The 20,872-nt window shown below is 38.2% G+C and overlaps 2 protein-coding genes across 4 annotated transcripts in view; one reads left to right on the forward strand and one right to left on the reverse strand.

Annotated features, from left to right (window-relative positions):
• The window catches only part of COL6A6 (collagen type VI alpha 6 chain), a 102,831-nt gene extending 88,780 nt beyond the window's left edge, over positions 1 to 14,051 (forward strand). Inside the window, exons 34-36 of the mRNA XM_045559821.1 lie at positions 104 to 775; positions 4,052 to 4,145; positions 13,847 to 14,051. Coding sequence (XP_045415777.1) covers positions 104 to 775; positions 4,052 to 4,145; positions 13,847 to 14,051 — 971 coding nt within the window. The remainder of the gene's footprint in view (positions 1 to 103; positions 776 to 4,051; positions 4,146 to 13,846) is intronic.
• Positions 14,052 to 17,660: 3,609 nt separating this feature from the next.
• Positions 17,661 to 20,872, reverse strand: part of PIK3R4 (phosphoinositide-3-kinase regulatory subunit 4) — a 62,137-nt gene continuing 58,925 nt past the window's right edge. For all 3 annotated transcript variants that reach the window (XM_045538541.1, XM_045538550.1, XM_045538536.1), the window contains 4 exons: positions 20,097 to 20,197; positions 19,353 to 19,441; positions 18,963 to 19,071; positions 17,661 to 18,228 (listed from right to left, as the gene is read on the reverse strand). In XM_045538541.1, the coding sequence (XP_045394497.1) occupies positions 18,058 to 18,228; positions 18,963 to 19,071; positions 19,353 to 19,441; positions 20,097 to 20,197 (470 nt within the window). In that variant the 3' untranslated portion in view covers positions 17,661 to 18,057. The remainder of the gene's footprint in view (positions 18,229 to 18,962; positions 19,072 to 19,352; positions 19,442 to 20,096; positions 20,198 to 20,872) is intronic.

Consider the following 20,872-nt stretch of genomic DNA (forward strand, 5'->3'; position numbering starts at 1 on the left):
CATCAAAGACTATACAGTTTCCAAACATCAAAATACTTGAAATGCTGTCTTTCCTTTTCTGTCCATTCCTGCTTAGTAACGCTAAGTGACTTTTGGTTCGCAGATATATGCAAGCCAGATGCTTCTTGTGACCAAGCCAGGCCACCCCCTGTGCAGTCTTACATGGATGCTGCTTTCCTTCTGGATGGCTCCCGGAATGTGGGAAGTGCTGAATTTGAAGACATAAGAGGCTTCCTGGGAGCACTGTTAGATCACTTTGAAATCACCGCAGAGCCTGAAACCTCTGTCACTGGAGACCGGGTGGCCCTACTGAGCCATGCTCCCCCCAACTTCCTACCCAACACTCAGAAGAGTCCTGTTAGAACAGAGTTCAACCTTACTACCTACCGCAGTAAGCGCCTCATGAAGAGGCACGTAGAACAATCCGTCCAACAACTAAATGGAGATGCCTTTATTGGTCATGCCTTACAGTGGACTCTGGACAATATCTTTTTAAGTGCACCCAATCTGAGAAGAAACAAAGTCATATTTGTGATATCTGCTGGGGAAACCAGTCACTTGGATGAGGAAACTTTAAAGAAAGAATCTTTGAGAGCTAAATGTCAGGGGTATGCCCTATTTGTGTTTTCCCTTGGCCCTACTTGGAATGATAAGGAACTGGAAGATCTAGCCAGCCACCCTTTGGATCACCACTTGGTCCAGCTTGGCCGAATTCATAAACCTGACCACAGATACAGTGTGAAGTTTATGAAGTCTTTTATAAACTCAATAAGGCGTAAGTCAGAAAATCTGTTCTTTTCTGTGCACTAAGGGTATACTTGGTATTCCCCCCCAAAAAAGTTTGATAAGCTGACGTGGATTCTTGGAAACCTATTGTCTGTCTTCAAGGGCACTGCAGGGTCAGAAAGGAAAGTATGTAATGATGGATGGTGGAAGGGAGAAAACCTCTGATTCCCAAGCATTTAATTTTCTGGCTCTTTTTTTTAAATGCCTCTGGTTCCTATGGAGAAGCAATCATAACAAGCCGCTGTTCACACATCTGTCTGCATGTAGCAATGTAGTCTGGGGATGTGAATTCACAGCCTGGACTTTAGCTACAAAGCAGAGATGCTTGCCATGTAACATTAGCACATTGCCCTTTGATGGAAAGTTTCATCGCTTAACAACACACCAAAGGAGAGAGCCAAAGAAAAATTAAACAATTCTTGGCTTTGCTTTTGTAAGTTCCTAAAGCAGAGTTTGAAGTGTTAGGAGATACCATTTTACCTGTCAGAATGAAAGATACAGCCTTGCAAAACTTTCTTAGCCTCATTAGTGATTCTTTATAGTGCCAGTAATTAATGTAACTGATGCTCATAAAAGAGAAACATGGGCTGTATTTCTTGGACTGAGCTTACTTTGAAAATATGCAATCCATTTTGAATGCAACAGGATGGATAAAAAGAAGCCATGTCTTGATATGACTCTAAAGTTTAAAGGGTGCTCGGTAGCATTTGCAAACGTTTCCATGGTGAATGATCCCTTGGATCCAGATGCAGAAAAGTGAACACACAGGCCAAAGTGTACCCAGTGCAGCTCAAGTGAGATCTCGATTGTGTTTCCAACTTGTCATTGATATTACATGGTGAGACCAGTTAAGGCTGTGAAGACACTGACTAATCAGTGCAGGGAGAGGTCTGAGGAGGCTTGGAGATTGTTGGTGGGGCCAGTGTTACGTCCTCTGGTCCTCTGCTAGTCTAACTGTCTCTAGGACCAGCAGTACCAGAATCACCTGAGAGCTTATTAGAAATGCAGAATCTCGGGCTCCACCCCAGACATTCTGAACCAGAATCTGCATTTTATCAAGATCCCCAGGTGATTCACATGCTCAGTATGGTCTCAGAAGCACCAGTATGGGAGCAATAAGCTCCCATAATGAAATTTATGTGGATGTGTTCTGGAATAGGAACCAGAAAGAAGAGCTAGCAGAAAAGGTAAAAAAGAAGGGCCAGGAGTCATTTTGAGGGAAGTGATCACAAGGCATTTGTGAAGGTAAAAACAAAACACCTTAAAAGACTGATAATCTCGTAAAGAAACACTCCGTGTGAGGCGAGAAGTTGGAAGGAAGTCTTAGGATTGAATTTCCTTCCTCAGTCCCCCAAAATTCTTGGTGGTGTTCCATGGTAATTAGTCAAACTGTATGATTAGATAAACGGCACCACCACCCCTCCCCAACCGAGGAAAGGGAAAGAGATGTTTTAAGAAAAAGGTGCTCAGAGTTACAGGAGAGATATAAACTGCTTTTGAAAAACTATAGCCATGGCCGGGCGCAGTGGCTCACGCCTGTAATCCGAGCACTCTGGGAGGCCGAGGCGGGTGGATTGTTTAAGCTCAGGAGTTCGAGACCAGCCTGAGCAACAGTGAGACCCTGTCTCTACTAAAAATAGAAAGAAATTATACGGACAGCTAAAAATATATATAGAAAAATTAGCCGGGCATGGTGGCACATGCCTGTAGTCCCAGCTACTTGGGAGGCTGAGGCAGAAGGATCGCTTGAGCCCAGGAGTTTGAGGTTGCTGTGAGCTAGGCTGACGCCACGGCACTCACTCTAGCCCGGGCAACCGAGTGAGACTCTGTCTTAAAAAAAAAAAAAAAAAAAAGGGAAAAAAACATGACACAGTTACATACAAGTTTTTTTAGAACTTAGATATCTAGAAATTGTCAATCTTTAAAACATAGCTATGAAAGTACAAGTCAAAAAAGACTTTGCATAATCATATTAAACTACATGCTTAATTCTATAGCAGGCCCACAGACTCACATTCATTCAACATTAACATATATTTATTATTAGGCTTCTACTCTGAGCCACTCACTGTTTAGGTGCTGGGTATCGAGGAGTGACCAGAATCAACACGTTTTCTAGGAGAAGCAAAACTACTGAAAATCTGATACTTAGATTAAAAATAAAAAACGAGGTATACAATAAGGATAGCATCGGTCTTAGTCCACTCGGGCTAGAGCACACAGTCCTAGCTACGACAGCAGCTCTGGGGCCAGTGCTGCATCACAGTCCAAGACAAACCTACTTACGATGACCCCAGGTCACCAGGAAGACATTTAATTGTGTTCAACAAATCTGTTCAGTTTAATGTTTCAAATATATAGTACCTTTTTTTAAATTCAGGATATTATGGGGCTACAAACATAATATAATACCTTTTTAAAGATTCCCATCAAAAAATGGATTTTAAGTTTTTAAATGTTATAAAGAGGCATGCTTTATTATTATGAAAAATTAGTACAATTCCAAATGAAATAAGCCACTAATGACTTAAGATGGCACTGAAGTTACTGCTGTAGTTAGTGATTCACAGACCATAAAGGGAATGTCCTTTTCCCTTTACATTTTGATATTGCAAAGGAACAAACGAAAAATAACTATTCTGATTTGTTCATATTAGTTAAAGGCCAGACCATTAGGACTGGCTCATGATAGCTCCTCTAATGGTTGATCAACTTTAGCAGTTAAGGGCATGTTATTAAAAAGTTAAGTGGGCTGGGCACAGTGCCTCATGCCTGTAATCCTAGCACTTTGGGAGTCTGAGGCAGAAGGATCATTTGAGGTCAGGAGTTTGAGACCAGCCTGAGCACCGTAGTAAGACCTCATCTATACAAAAAAAATTTAAAAATTAGCCAGGCATGGAGGCATACAACTATAGGTCCAGCAACTCAGGAGGCTGAGGCAAGGAGGATTGCTTGAGCCCAAGAGTTTGAGGTTGTAGTGAGCTATTAATATGATGACGTTACTGCACTATAGCCCAGGCAACAGAGCTAGACCCTATCTCAAAAATTAAAAAAACAAAAGTAAAAGTTAGTTGAATTCACCTGTAAATTCAGAAGCAATGTATTTTCTAAATTCATTTTTAGAGATTCTCTTGAGAAATCTGCTTTCATTTTTATCTAACTTAGTTTGTATCTTTCTTTGATAAATATTTCTCTGTATACAGAGAAGATTACAGTAATGTTAACAGTCATGAATAAGAGACTCATCATAGACTTCTCTTCCTAGGTGCAATCAACAAATACCCACCACTACACTTCAAAACAAAGTGCAACAGACTCAGCTCTACAGATTCAAAGCAGCCTCCACGACAGTCTCGAAGGTATTATGATATCTGCTTGGTATTAATTGATAAATGAATATGTTCCTTCCTTTGTTCTCTCTCTCTTCCTCTTTTGTTTCCTCCTCCATCAAAAATATATTGCTACATGATATTAAAATATAATTCAAACGAACAAGATATAATTTTCAAAATGATCAGTTTGGATCTGAAAAATAATCAACTAGTTTTTTTAATGAAAGACCTAACTGTTGAAATAAAACACTCAAATGGGACACCCCAGTGGCAATGAACATACCTAATGACCAGATCTTGGTTTCTAAATACCATTAAAAGGAACCAGAGTTTCTTGGAGAAAGCCCTAATTCTAGGCTGCAGCAGGAAAAGGTACAATGTTAGCCTGGAGCAAGTTGTTGTGCCGGAAGGTAAGAAGATATTTCAAAACTAACAATGACATTTGAAAAGGACAAAGTAGTTGTCTTGAAAGGATTCCCACTGGTCTGATTTTGGATAATTTGATCATCAGAAAGAATAGTGATGGTAACAAAATTATATTACATTGAATTTTTAAAATCTGTAAGTCTATGTAGATATGTAAAAAATAGCAAAAGGGAGGAAAAGCTCTTTATATTAGAAGGCTAGCTTAGTATAAATGTAGAGGAAATGCTAGAATTAGAAAATTGCCAATTTGTAATTTATAATGTAATAACAATGTTAATAACAAATGTAGCAACTGATCATTAAGGGATGCTAAAACCTTTGTGTGACAGGTTGTTGGGGAACAGGCTATTTAAAGAGTCTCAAAAAACCACTCCCATGTTATTAATTATGAAAAGGAAAATGTGCTTTTACACAGTGAGAACTGGCAGTGCCCACTTAAACCAAGTTCTGCTTCTTGCAAGAACCTCATATAGGATGTTTGAGACCCAAGTCTAATAATGAGGAAACCCTTGGACAATTCCAGATTCTAGAATGTTCTTCAGAACACTTTACCTATACTCTTCATAGGTTTCATGTCATGAAGAATAGAGGGACACGGGGTTAGTGTTCTAGAATGGGAGAGACTAAAGAGTCCAAACAGCCAAGTGTAATTATATGAACTTTAATTAGATCCTAGATCAGAAAAAAAAGCTGACATAAATGACATTTGGGAAACAGTTGGGGAAATTTGAGTATGAACAGTATGTTAGATGATATTGTTGAATCTATGTGGATATCCTTGTTTGTGGGAATAGTATCATGTTTGTATAGGAGAATGTCTTTGTCCTTGAGACAGATATGCTGAAGTATTCAAGACTAACATGCATGATGGCTGTGACCTACTTTCAGATGGTTTTCCTAAAGGGAAGTAAGATGGTGTGTGTGTGTGTGTGTGTGTGTGTGTGTATACAGACATATATAGATAAACACATACAGAGTAGCAAGATGGTAACATAGTCTAGGTGAAAGGTATACAGGTATTTATGGTTCTGTTCTCTTTCTAATTTTCTATGAATTTTACAATTTTCAAAATAAAAAATAACTTGTAAAACTCAATGAAGGATTAAACAGGGTAATACAACTGAAGAGAAACATAATGAACTAGAAAACAACTGAAGAAATTATTGAGTATGCAGAAATGCTAAATATATAAGAGGCTTAGAGATAGAACTGAAAGGGAAAAACTAAACTATATCTGACTGGAATGCTAGAAAGATAACGTAGAAATAATAAATGAGAGACAATATTCAAAGACAAAAAGGGTTGATCATTTTCCAGACCTTATGAAAGACACAAATTCACAGATGAAGAATAGACAAGATATAACAGGCAGGATAAATTAAAAGAAAGCAACACTTAGCCATGGTTTAGGGAAATGCAGAACACCAAGACAGATAAAACCTAAAAGTGAACAAAAAGACCAGATTATCTACAAAGAAATTATAATTAGGCTAGTAGCTGAATTATCAATTGCAACAGTGGAAGCCACAAAACTATTGAGTATCTTTAAACTAGTGAGAGAAAATTTTTGTCAACTTAGAAATTCTTTCAAAACTAATAGTAAAAAAAAAAAACAATGATTGAGATAAAAATACAGTAGTTTACAACAAAACAGTCTTTACTAAAGAAACTTCAAGGAAAATAAAAATGACCACAGAAGGAAGGAATGAGATATAAGAAGTAAAAGTGAATGATAAGTTTGGTAATGTTTAGGTAAATCTAAACAAATATATTTTTAAATAATAGTAATATGTAACTTGTGGGGTTACAAAAAGCTGTACTTGATAATAAAGCTATAAAAATAAAACATTTGTCACCTGGTAGTTTTAACAAAAGAAAACAGTTCTGCTAATATTATAAATATTAATAAGTAGGCCGGGCGTGGTGGCTCATGCCTGTAATCCTAGCCCTCTGAGAGGCCGAGGCAGGTGGATCGCTCAAGGTCAGGAGTTCGAGACCAGCCTGAGCGAGACCCCGTCTCTACTAAAAAAATAGAAATAAATTATCTGGACAACTAAAAATATATATAGCAAAAATAGCCAGGCATGGTGGTGCATGCCTGTAGTCCCAGCTACTTGGGAGGCTGAGGCAGTAGGATTGCTTAAGCCCAGGAGTTTGAGGTTGCTGTGAACTAGGCTGATGCCACAGCACTCACTCTAGCCCGGGCAACAAAGTGAGACTCTGCTCAAAATAAATAAATAAATAAAAATCTATATATTAATAAGTATTTTTGATTTATTTAAATATAAGAAAAGACATTAAACAATAAATAACCTTTGGTTATTAAAAAAAACAAACCTTGAACTTTAAGGAAAGAAAGATGGTACTAAAAAAAGGGGCAATAATAATGTAACTCACAGGAAGGTAAATGGAGTTAAAGAGTTCTAGAAACATGCATTATTTTGGCTGGGTCTTAGGCTATTGATAACTTTAGACTCTTAGAAATGCACTGAAAAATTTGAGGGCACACATGGGAAAGAAAAATAGACAGTAGCTAACTACCAAAATAAAAAAAAACATAAATACTTTTTAAAATAAAAAGCCAAGAAAAAAATGTTTTATAAAAAAGGCAAGAAAGGACAAGTAGAAGGCAGAAAGTAAGGCCGCAGAACAAGTCTATTTAAATACATCAGTAATCACAATAAAAATACATGGACTAAACATGCCAGTTACAATCAGAGACTGATGGATTTGATTTAAAAAATAAAGGAAAACGAAGAATATAAAAAGAATAGAACTTAATATTTTATTGATAATTTGCCTTAAAGGCAAAAGTTAGTTCCTTTAAAACTTAGTAACATGCATATATAATATCTTTTGCATGTATGAATATTACTTACATTTTTACAAATTAGGAATAAATGGAATCAAGTAGTTAGGCGTGTTTCTTTGTTTCTGTGGTAAATCATTCTATATTAACATACACATACAGACCGAGACACTGATCATAATCAAGTGTGCAAAGAACAGAGACATAGACCAATGGAACAGGACCGAGAACCCAGATATAAACCCATCCTCATATTGCCGTCTGATCTTTGACAAAGCAGACAAAAACATACACTGGGGAAAAGATTCCTTATTCAATAAATGGTTCTGGAAAAATTGGATAGCCATGTGTAGAAGACAAACAGGATCTGCACCTCTCACCTCTCAAAAAAATCAACTCACGGCTAACAGACTTAAACCTCTAAGGCATGAAACTATAAGCATTCTAGAAGAAAATGTTGGAAAAACTCTTATAGACATCGACCTAGGCATAGAATTTATGAAGAAGACCCCAAAGGCAATCACAGAAACAAAAATAAATAAATGGGACCTGATCAAATTAAAAAGCTTCTGCACAGCCAAGGAAACTATCACGAGAGCAAACAGACAACCTACAGAATGGGAGAAAATATTTGTATGCTACACATCCAATAAAGGGCTGATAACTAGAATCTATATACAACTCAGGAAAATCAACAAGCAAAAATCAACCCCCCCCCCATTAAAAAGTGGACAAAGGACAGGAACAGAAACTTTTCAAAAGAAGACAGACAAATGGCCAACAAACATATGAAAAACTGTTCAACATCTCAATCAACAGGGAAATGCAAATCCAAAACCAGGATGAGATATCATTCAACTCCCGTGAGAATGGCTTTTATCAAAAAGTCCCTTAAACAACAAATGTTGGCATGGATGCGGAGAGATGGGAATGCTCTTACACTGCTGGTGGGACTGCAAACTCATACAACCTCTATGGAAAGTAATTTGGAGATACCTCAAAGAACTAAAAGTAAAACTACCATTTGATCCAGCAATCCCACTGCTGGGTATTTACCCAAAGGAAAAAAAGACATCTGCACTTGAATGCTTATAGCAGCACAATTCACAATTGCAAAGATGTGGAAACAACCCACGTGCCCATCATGAATGGATTAATAAAATGTGGTATATGTATACCATGGAATACTCCTCAGCCATAAAACAATAGTGATATAGCACCTCTTGCATTATCCTGGATGGAGCTGGAGCCCATTCTTCCAAGTAAAATATCACAAGAATAGAAAAAGAAGCACCACATGTACTCACCACCAAATTGGTACTAAGTGATCAACACTTATGTGCACATATGGAAGTAACCCTCATCAGGTGCTAGGCAGGTGGGAGGGGGAAGGAGGGAATGGGTAAATTCACGCCTAATGGCTGTGGTGCGTACTGTCTGGGGGATGGGCCTGCTTGTAGCTCTGACTCGGACGGGGCAAAGGCAATATGTGTAACCAAAGTGTTTGTGTCCCCATAATATTCTGAAATTAAAAAAAAGTTATAGGGAAAAAAAGAATAAAAGTATTTCTATTACAACTTCAAAAAAAAAAAAAATCAAGTGTGCACCCTCACCTGGGACTTGCACTTAGGCAAATAACTTTCACACCATGCCTACAATTATTGTGTAGTGTGTGCATTTCTGTGTAGTGATCAGGGCCAGCGAAGCACTCCCAGTCCAGAAGCCCCAGCTGTGCTACCTCTAAGAAACGTCTGCCTGGAATCTCTTGCTCACCTTGTGGGGAAAGGTGGGAATGAGCTGTGCAGGGGAACTGTCCAGCAGCAAACTCTTCCTGAAGTCAAGCTTTAAAACAGGCCTGTGAGTCAGTCCAAGAAGAGCAGGGCTCCCCCTGCTGCATGTGTCTGGCAACTTGAAAGAGGGAAATAGACCAGAAGCCTTGAATGTGACTCTTGCTGAGGTTGGCATCTTCAGCATGGAGGGTGCATTAAAGCCGGTGTTAAACAGTGTTCTCGCTGAATCAGGTGTGCTAGGTGCTGAAAGCTTGCACAGAGCCTGGGACTTAGGGTTTAAGTGCTCTGTACTCATTATTTTTGAGTGTATGTTTTTAAAGTCAAGTCCAATGGGATAATAAAGCATCCTTTGGGAATGGGGGTTTAGAACCTTGGTTTACTTTCCATCCCACCTTCCACTATATCCCCAGGACTCATTCTTGTAGACCACTTGTGCACCTCTGGGCTCCCTGGGCTTCCCCTTCCCCACACCCACCCTGCCTTGGCAAGGGCTTGGGCACAAACAAGGAGAGCCTTGGGATCTGGCACTATCCCAGAGTCTTGGGACAGGGAGGGGAGTGGCCAGCTGCCCCAGGCTGGTGGCACCATGGTGCTTTTGCCTTTTGCCTGTCTCCATCTAGGCACCCAGAGTGTCCCAGCAAAGATGCTGCAATAATCTTGAGGGGTCACTCCTCTGCTGTGGGTTGGAATGACAATCCAAGGGGAGGGGGTGATTCCTGCCTTGACTTCTGGAGCATCTGTCTGGAGCTGGTGGGAGGAGGAATTCAACAGCTGGTCACACACCAAATTAAGGGGGCAGAGGTATACAATGTGGCAAATAAAATCCTCCATGGCAGATGGAGACAGAGACTGCAAAAGAAAGGAGAACTTTTTTTTCCTGTTTTTTGACCTAGGAGGGGCTCAAATTTGCATTTTGCATTTGGCTTCACATATTACATAGCCAGCCATGACTGCAAGGGCAGATGCAGAAGCCAATTTACCCAGTTAAAAGGCATTTTTAAAAACCCCTCCCACCATACTTTCTGCTAGAAGAGCTATGTGAATAGGAGGAAGGGATCCACAGTGCTCTTGGACAAGAAGTTTCTTCCCCCTTCTCTACATTGCCCCAGATACACTGGAGGCTCAGCTGCTTCTATGCATCTGAAATGGTGAAAAGTCAGGAAACAGCTGGAGCATCAAGGAATTGAGACATGAAATCTATTCCACTATCTGTGAACTCCCTAGCGATATGATAGACTGGGACTCTCCAAGCCTTCTCTAAGTGACCAAAGGCTGTAATAAAAGGTAACAAGCCACACAGCCACTTCTGAAATTCTCTGCCTGAGCCATTCAAGAAAAATGAGGCAGAATTGAACACACAGGATTGAGGGAGATGAGAACGCCTGCTAGGCAAGAGGTCTGGCTGTAAAGATGACTTGTCCAGTCCTCAGAATGATTTGCATAGGAATTAGATTATTCTGCTGTGAGATTTTGAGAAATACATGTAGAAGCTATTCTTATTAGATGGAAAGGGAAGGAACTGAAACAAACCGCAAGCTACCAAGGAGACAGATGGTCAGTGAGGGTGAGACTGCAGGGCAGCCTCTTTGTATAAGCACTCAGATCCGCTCAGAGACAATAAAAGACAGAAAGCCACCTGTTTATTGCTTCATCCAGCCAGGGAAGAACTTGTGCCAGACTTTAAAGCAGTGACAGGCCAGAGCCAGAACAATTGAATTGTAAAAATGGACACAATGACCAATCCCATATGAATAATACATCTGTTATTATTCTGCTTTCCAAAAATGTGTTTTCTGGACACACAAAATGTATGTTAAGGTAAAAAGAATTCTGGAAATAGAAGCAATCTTATCTGCATTTTGTACTCCAAAGCATCCAGTCAGCTAGGAAAGGTAGCATGACTGACTTCTGATTATCTGCATAGACAGAGGGATCTGTGATCACAGAGAACTGAAATCTATAATTAGTTCCACCTCTACCCCATTTTATCTAGAATTTGCTACATCTCTTTTTTTCTCAAGCTTACTGGAGCTAAGCATGAATTCCAAAATAAATTGACTATTTCATTCTTCTTTGTCTTGATTACCTATTGTTGGAATTACCAATCAGCTAAGAATTATCTGAATAATAAAGAGTAGGAGAATGAGAAACAAGGTCCTATATGATTCCAGAACTGGGTAATCAAATGATTCTTATAAAATGCTTATCAAACACACACACTGTGCTGTATAGCAGTGAAAAAACAAATTCAAAGATATGGTTCAACCCTTTTGAGAATAAAAATATTTGAGAGGGAAAAAAAGCAATGTCAAGCTATAGAAGCACTTACCAATTTAACAATTTTTTCTTAAAGAGGGAGGATGATAACAAAGATAACTGAGCTTGCCATAAAAGAAAAAAAAGGATCCAATGGAAAAAGGGGTGTTGAGGAGGATCGGGAACAGAGAGGTATAGATAATATAAATACTCAAGCCATGAAAACTGTGTGCTTTAGGCTCAAAAGAATGTCCTCTCCATGATCAGTGGAGCCATGTTCTATGCAAACAGTTACCACTTTGGAGAATCTGAGTTCATAATATTCAGAATTTGAAAATTAATAAGAAAATACAGGGTTGAGCGAAAATGAAGTGTGAGGAAATTCATCGGTACTGAAATTTAGCCATGGCTGGTGTTCTTGGTAACTGGAAGTTTGTCTGTTAGCTCAGTACATCCCTGATAGCACTGATGGAAGTAAACTGAGATGCACTTTGGCATCTGAGCTGCGGAAGCCCAGACGTATAGCACAGAATGCATGAATGCCACGATTCTGTGTTGTTTTGATGTTTCCTTCACCCTTAACTCTCTTCATCGATGAATGAAGAAGAATATGTGTGTATGGGGGCAGTGCACGCATGTATATGAGAGGGAAGTGAAATTAGTTTAAATTCATTGTATGTCTTTCATTGTACTTATTTTCTAAACATTGATGGTTTTGTAAGAGGTCAGATTTTCCAGCTGGAGAAAGCAGAAAAACGTTAAGAAGGTGGATTGCAGTGGATATTGCACTGATCTTCTAGTCTCAACATTTTGAGATTCTCTTGAAGCCTACCTTGACCATAATTCAGCTAATTGCTGCAGTTTTTCAGTATTGATAAACCTCTCTCTCTCTGTGCCATCAGGCTCTCACACGGTCATTCTACAGACATTTATGAAGAGCCTGGTATAGTGCCATGTTCTTCATACCTTATCTGTCCAAGCTGCCCAAGCCATCTGCCTTCCTGTGGTTCTGCACCCATATCCAGGTGCCTCTGATAACATGACATTTATTATCATTTCACTTTCTTACTTCAGATACCTTGATATTCTGTGTCCTGAATAAAAACCCAATTCAATGGAAATAACACTGAACTCTTTGAAAAGTTGGGTGATATTCCCGGCTCTGCCATTGACCTTCACCTCTATGCACCTCAGTGTCCTCATAAGTAACCAATACAGCACCATGGTAACTGTTGCTTTCAGCAACGTGGGTGATTTTTATCCCCATTTTACAACTGAAGAAACAAGGATCACTCTAGTTAAGTGATTTACCCAGAGCTGCTCAACTAGTAAGGAAAGGGGCTGGAATAAGAATATCTTTGGACTCACAGCTCTTTCCACCACATCCCTGTAAAATAAGGCTGTCTGAAATGGCTCCCTTATTCAACTGACCAATAGAGTAGCCACTAGCTTTATGTGGTGATTCAAATTTATATCAGTTAAAATTAAATTAAAAATTCAGTTCCTCAGGCACATTAACTACATTTCAAGTACTCGATAGTCACATGTGGCTCGTGGCTGCCATAATGGCCAGTGCAAATTATAGGACGTTTCCATCAGCACAGGCTAGAATTTCTGGTTAGCACTTCTATGATTCTCTGATTTCTCAACATGGCATTCAAGGCCTTCCAGCGTCTGACTCCGGCTCTCCTTTACTGTTGGGTTACTCATGACTCCCAGGCAGGCTCTTTCTGTGCCTGCCAGACTTCGCTCTGTGTCACCCACTGTACCTAACACAGTGCCTTCCACAGAGCAGATAGTAAACATTTGGATGAACGGATAGATGGACAGGTGGAAGAAAGTGAGGGATGAAAGAAGTGAGTGTGGCATATATTCAAGCTTTCATTAGGCAAATACTGAGTGTCTGCTGTGTGCTGAGCATTCTTCTAGCTTCCTGGGATTACTATGGTGAACAGACAAGGTCTCATGAACTTTCTGTGTGAGTGAGTGGAAGAGTGGAGAACAGATCTTAAAAAAGTTTACAAGTTAAATAAAAGTTCAGATACTGCTAAGTGTTATAAAGAAAATAAAAGCATGCCGTGCTGGGTGACTGGGAGTAGAGCTAGGATAACTAAAGATATGGTTGTCTCTGATGAGGTGCCATTTGAACCCAAGTCAGAATAATCTGAAGAACCAATCATATGAAGATCTGAGTGAAACATGTTCCAGGAAGAAGAAACTTTACTACCGAAATTATACTTTTGTGTACTTTGTTGAGATGTCTGATTTGTCAGCTTCTGATATTTGGGCCAGTTTAAAAGCCCAGTTTAATCTTAATAAAACTACCTTAGAGGAAGGACACAACAAGGAAATGGGTGAAATAATTAATTTAGAAAGATGGATTAATATGGAATCTATTAAAGTTGAAATGGCATTTATCTTCTATGATTTCTTCTTTTGTTGTATAGCTTTGTTCCTGGATCACAAAAAGCTGCCCTCAAAGAAGATGCGTTACAGGAGGCAAAATTCTTTCAAGATAAAAAATATCTTTCAAGAGTAGCAAGAAGTGGCAGAGATGCTATTCAAAATTTTACCAGAAACACATTCCATACCTTTAAAAATGGAAAAAACGTAATAAAAACTCCCAAACAACATGGTAAAGGAAGTACTTGAACAATTTAGCCTTAGGAAGCACGGTAAGACTCTGGACTTAACTAAATCCACCACCAGAACTCAAGCCACAGGTTGTAGATTATCAGGTGACTTGATCCCCTGCACTTATTGATAGATACTAAGATATATCTTGTCCATTTATTTGACCATTCCTGACAATTCCAGCAGTCTGAGACTGATATGCCCAAGAATTGTTATCATTAGAAGATGGAAGAATCAAAGAAATGTTTTAAAAAGTCTACTGGAAATATAATTTGAAGGTAAATTTTATATAGTATATGCATGTGTGCACATGGGCCAATGCTAATTATTTTGATTGTCGAGTCCGTTTTGTGTAAACCAAGCCTTCTTTCTTAATTTAGAACTGTTTAATGATCATCCATTTAACCAAAGGTATTTAAGTGTTTGGGGCTACTCCAAAATTTACCCTAGAAATTGATGCTGTATGTCGTATATTTTAAAATTTGACCTTCCGTGACTAATCCACATAAACACATCACTGTTTCTATGTGGACTGACTAGTCCTCAGATGGGCTTGTGCTAGAAGGTTTCTTCCACCTTCTACAGTTGTTTGCTAGGACTGGTGAGAAGCAGAGGGTAATTTTCTCCAGCTCCAAATCCTCCTAAACTCACTGAGAAACTCATTAACTCCCCCAAAACATAAATTATTGCTTTTGAGCCTGAAGTGCTCTTTTCATTATGAAGCTTCCTGTCTGGCCATTTTGATGGTCTTCTAGTCTTTCTTTCCTGTTGTGGTCATTTATTAATTTTCACTAATCTATATATTCTTTAGACAAGGAGAAAGACACAGCTTGTCATGGTGAAGTTCTGAGTTACTTTTACCCATTCGGTAGCTATTTAGTCAATAACGAACAGCGCCACAACAGGACTGGCGGAGCTCTAAAAAGAGCCTTAAATGCACACTGAGTTTGGAACCAGTAAGAAAATCCACGTGGGGTTGCAGGGGTGCAAAAGAGATCAGAGTGAGTTAAAGCAGGAAAAGTTTTTGAAGTGCCTAGCTCTGGTAGCATTTGTGTGATGGCTATTTCCTCATCCAGTTCTTTCTTTTATGATGGGATTGGTATTTTCAACAGCTAAACACCCAAAGTAGCATTCTTTAACTTAAACACCATGTTCAGACCTTACCTCAGTCTACAGCTGGCTCCAGAGCAGAGTTGGTAGCAATGGCCCCATATCGCTCTCTTCAGGAAGGGAAGGAAGCCCTGCTTGGATGTGTGGAGCAGATGGTTACTGACACCAAAGACAGTAGGGTATGTTCAGATTTTTTCCATACCTCTTTTCATAAAACCTGAAAAGAAGAGCCATCTGCAGTATTTTTTTAAAACCACTTCTGCCATCCTTACTCAGGCAACTCCATAGAAATAGCTCCTAATGTCTCCAAAAGAGCAAGCAGTCCAAGGAGTTAAATTTCATATTCATACTCAGGTAATAGAGAAGAATAAAACACATCAGCTTTCTTCATCTATCCTAAATGGTGCTTTAGGGGTTCAGGAAAAATACGTTTCAAGTACAAGAAATTGATAAGCAATATTAATAGCATTTTAATAAAAGGGATTTTTCTAGTTAATTCTGAATTAAGTAAGCATAAACTCCTTTCTTCTGTTTATTGTTGGAAAAACTTTTAAGATGTGTTTGTTTTTTGTAGCGTTGGTAAGTAAAGTATACCAAACAAATATTTTAGTGATTGAGATTATTTTAGCATTTTGGGTTATCTTTTTAATCATTAATAGGTGAGAGCTTTGAAACATGCTACAAATATAAGTTCTTTTTTAAAAATAAATCCCTAATATTAGCATTTTCCATGTTTTGCCTCTTTCTCCTAAAAGTGGAAAGCAGTAAAAATTAAGTTGAATGTAAATTTAATAAAGCCTGATTTAAACCAAGAATCACACAAATAGTGATGCTTCTTGGTTTAAAAATGTAAATTAACTGACTAAATGACCTGCCTCACATTATCTCTATACTGAGCTATGAGTTGAACTTGGGGGAGAGGGGGAAGTAGAGGTCAAAATGAGATATAATTTAACATGGTACCATATTGTAACACTCAGTAATAATTCAACCAAATAACATTTTTTAAAAGGTGGAGATTTTGAGGGGAGGAAGGGAAGAGACGAATGGGAAGGAAGATAAGGGGAGAAAAGGGTCATATTTCTGTCAGCCCACTCCATTTTTTCCTCAGCATTTTCCACGTTTATCAGTCTTATGGCTTATCTAATGGCTCCAGGCCTGAAGCTCAATCTCAGCGTAACGGTTTGTTTCAAAAAAATTTGCCCAACCCCTGCAGACTCTAAATGTGACTCCTTTACTACAAACCCTGTAAATATGGTTTTAACAGACTTAAAGGGAAACAGAGGCAATATAACATGACAATGCCAAATTTACAAATTCTAATCCACTAAGCTGTCAGGCCTAGAGTCTATCACTCCTAACTTTGACCTTTCTGAATGACTAGCATGTTCATGAATGACAGTTTTGTTGTTTACCTTTCTAAAAACTATAGTCATCCTCCACATCTGTGGGTTCTGTACCATGAATTCGATGATCCAAAGGTGGATCAGAAATATTCAAGGGAAAAAAAAGGGTGGTTGCAGCTGTACTAAATATGTACAGATTTTTTTTTCTTGTCATTATTCCCCAAGCAATACTGTGTAACTATTTACATAGCATTTACATTGTGTTAAGTATTACACATGATCTCATGATTTAAAGTATGTGGGAGGAAGTGTACAGGTGTATAAGTTATATACAAATATGCCACTTTATATAAGGGATTCAAACATCCATGGACTTTGGTATCCTCGAGGAGTCCTGGAACCAGTACCCCCCAGAGATACCAAGCAATGACTGTTTGAATCATGAAGCTAGATGTATGCGTTGCAAACTGTTAGATACTATAACTGAATTATATAATTAAATATAGAAAGTTTATTTTTTAGAGTATTTCTAAACAAGTATTTTCCCTAGACTCAGATTATCTATTCACCTTTTTGGTTTTATAGACTCACATAACTAATTTCCAACTATCTTGAACACCATAAACCCCTCTGCAAATGGATGAGAATTAAATGTAGAGAGAGAATTACGTCTGTAGATAAATGGTAATCTATAACCTTGAAGAGTTTTATCTTAGTAGGAAAGGTCAATTTGGGCCTTTTAAAAATATAAATTTTTGGCATGTTTTTAACAACTTTATTTTTCTTTCTTTTTCATGCATTTAATAAATACACTGGATAAAAGCAAACTGTTGGGCCAAGCGTCAGAATTTATGCTAGAGCCTATAATCAACAATGATGATGGCCAAGAAGACACACATTTCTCTAGAGCTTGATATACAGGAAATCAATTCTATAGCATTAAGGAATGACTAAGGCAGACTATAAAACATACAGGAAGACAAGACAACACTTAGTGTCACAAGGAATCAGTGACTGACAGAACTAGGCCTTAGGCCCAAATCTCTGCATTTTTTTGCCTCAGAACAAATGCTGCTGGAGAGTTTACTCCTCTGTTTAAGTTTACTGTTTAAATACATCACCCAGAACAGGGAAAAAAAAAAAAAAAACCTCTTATGCGGTGCATGAATATAGTTTATTGGCAGGTTTGAATAGCATTTTAATAGCAAAAATGTTGTTTACATTATAATAGGTTACAACCATCTTTTCAACCTTTTTTTGATACAAAATAAACTGACATCATTATTAATCTTCGTATTTTACATTCTCATCTCTATGACATATACAATAAAAAGTCCCTGATACTGTTGTCTTGCTGATTCTTACAGAAAGATGCACAAGTCAACAAGCTAAGTACAACTTCCTTAACCCTCTTGGGTGTAGTTTGTTTAGTCATGAAACAGTAACATAGAGATCTGATTTTGAAAATTACACAAATGAATCTGTTCTTCTGTTCTCTAGAAATGCCTTTTCTCTTGAGTTACAATATATTTATAACTTTATTACAATTTATACAAATCAGTAGGCTTTTATTTCCACACCTTCACAATCCCATCTCTAGAAGCAGTTACAATGAAGCCCTGTGTTGTCTGGAATGTGGCAATATCCGTGATGATGTCATGATGTCCCACAGGCAGAGACTCTGGGCCCCTGCGAGGGGTGTCATCGCTCGGCCCCACCTTCTGCTTATTCTGAATTTCCTGTTTGAGGGTTACAAGTCAAGGAGAAAGCCTAAGTTTTAAAAGTCCATATAACATTCTACCTCTTGTCAGTATTCTTGTTTCTGGGATTTGTTGTTAATATCTCTTGTCAAGTGGTTGTGCTTTCAAAAATACAATGAGCAAAAGCATCAGAGGGTGCAAAATGACATTCTAGGCTTCCTCCTTAAATCCCACGAGCAGCCACTTATAAATATGGAAACTTATAAATAGGCCAGTATTCTGTGCATATTCTTTTATCAATATCAAAAGAAAAAAGGAAAAGAATATAATTGAAAGAGGTATAAATGACACATATCAGAGTTCTAGCACTTGTAAAGCTCCTTAACATTTGTCAGGAAGAAAGCACACTTTCATTTATGAAGCACCTAGTCTGGCCCAGGCATTTGCAGGATTATTATCTCATTTAAAATTTGTGCCTGAGTCAAGAACACAAGCTTTAGAATCCCAGTTTCTGTTCACTAGCTGTGTGATCATGGACAAGTTACTTAACTTCACTGTGTCTTTTTGATTTGTAGTACTTCCTTTAAAATGACTTTAAAGACTAAGAAACATATAAAATGCTTATTGTTCATTTGACCTGAGTATGTATTTCTTAAATTCAAAGAAATATTGGCATTCTTGGCCAAAGCCATTTCTTTTAATCAATTCTATGTCTATGAAAGCCATTTTGTACTTACAAAAGTTGAAAGAAACAAAAATAAAGACTAGTGTACCTGGACAACTTCAGTGCCTTCAATTATTTTCTTGTAATAGGAGACCGATGGGGAACTAGTACTTCCTGCAACAACATAAGACCTTTCTGGGTAAGCCAAATCCCAAAACCTAAGAAGAAAAAAATAAATGGTGATAATCTCTATAGGACAATAGGAGGAACTAATAATCAATGCATTGTTTATTTTCTTTTGTATTTGGAAAAGAGATTTTTCTAGAACTAATAGCATAACATTAGTTACAAATAAAATATTAACAGCTATCCTTGTAAGATGATTTTAAATATTACGGTGCCACCAATATCTATAATAACACCTTGAACAAGCCAAAGTATCCATCTATATTATCCTTCTAAGTATTACATATTAAGTATTCTTTATTAGATCCTATACCTTATTTTCATGTCTGATCCAGCTGTTAACAGGATAGGATTTCCATCTGCAGGACTGCAGTAGATACCATGGACACTGTGAGGAGAAGGCTTAAAAGAAATAGTCAAATAAAAGACATCAGTATATTCCATAAATGATGGTACCATTTCTAGAGACAAGTTAACAGTAGCTTTATAAGCACCTGTTTACCTGAAGAAATGAGAGACCAGTTACATATGCCCTGTGTACTTCCTTCTTTGGGACTTTAAAATACATTTGCTTTGTATCATTCTGAACAGAGGTATAGCCTGTTCAGCTTCCTGAAATTTCCTATTCAGGATCACCTTGACCATGACCCAACTAAAGGAGAAAAAAATCTTTCCTATCCTTTGTCCCAATGAAGGGGGGACATGACTATTAAAAACAAAAGTAGATGTAAGAGGGTTATATTATATTCCATTTTATAATGCCCTAAACTCCAATCTGTGTTTTTCTTGATTAACCCAGATCTTACTGGGGTTCCAAAGAAACGTACAAGCCTTACGGAGTTAGCAACTAAAACATTAAATGATGCAGAACACTAGCAAGCTTAAGACACTGAAAAACACCCATGCGGCCATGGACACATGACACTTGATATTATTAAAAACACAAATTTAAACATAACCCAAAAGCCCAAACATTTTATGTGTTTGATAAAAGGTCTTAAAATTCTTAGAATGTAGGAAATAACACTGTCCTTTACAGTAAAAACTGGAGCCAAACCTGTAACTCAGAAAGCGGTGGTGCGCTGCTGGCCCAGAGAGTAAATCTTCTGTCACCAGTCTCCATGTCCCACATGGACACTTCATTGTTGCCCTGAACAGCTAAGGGATAAAGGCAAGAACCACGACTCAGACAAGGAGGAATCAGCTCTCAGAACTTTCACATCTTGGTAGATAGTACCAATCAGCCTGTATCCATTTCCATTTTTCCCCATCCTGCAAGAAATGCTGACTAGTACTTTTAAATATCAGTCTTACCCTGTCACTAGATGGAATGAGTTAAAGAAGTTTTCAATAACTTAACAGTAAATATTTACTGGTCTCCAACCAAGTGGAAAGAATTGTAGCGTAGAGAAAGACGAATCAAATATAGACCCTGCCCTCAAGAAACCTGTACTTTAGAAGTGGAGGTAAAAAGGAATATGTAAAATGCAAGACAATGACAGTAAAACAAGAGAGAAATGTGAAGTTCCACCGGAACTGAAGGGAAGAAAAGATCACGGTGGGTGATCTTTTGAATAGATTCTCACCAGTGGGTGAGAGTCAAGGTCACTTCATGGAGAATATTTAGCTGGGACTGAAAAAGCAGGTAAAGCTGGACAGATACAGGTGGCAGGTAGACCATTTCAGGCAGAAAGAATGGAATGAATGAGCAAAAAACACAAAAGCAAAAATCTCTGGGTGTTTTGGGGAAACATGAGGAATTGGTCAGGCTGAAGCATATTTGTGACTCAGATGAGGGTAGAGGGGAAAGAAGGATGGAAGCAGGCCTGAGGG

This window comes from Lemur catta, chromosome 1, assembly GCF_020740605.2.
Source record: "Lemur catta isolate mLemCat1 chromosome 1, mLemCat1.pri, whole genome shotgun sequence".
Lineage (NCBI taxonomy): Eukaryota > Metazoa > Chordata > Mammalia > Primates > Lemuridae > Lemur > Lemur catta.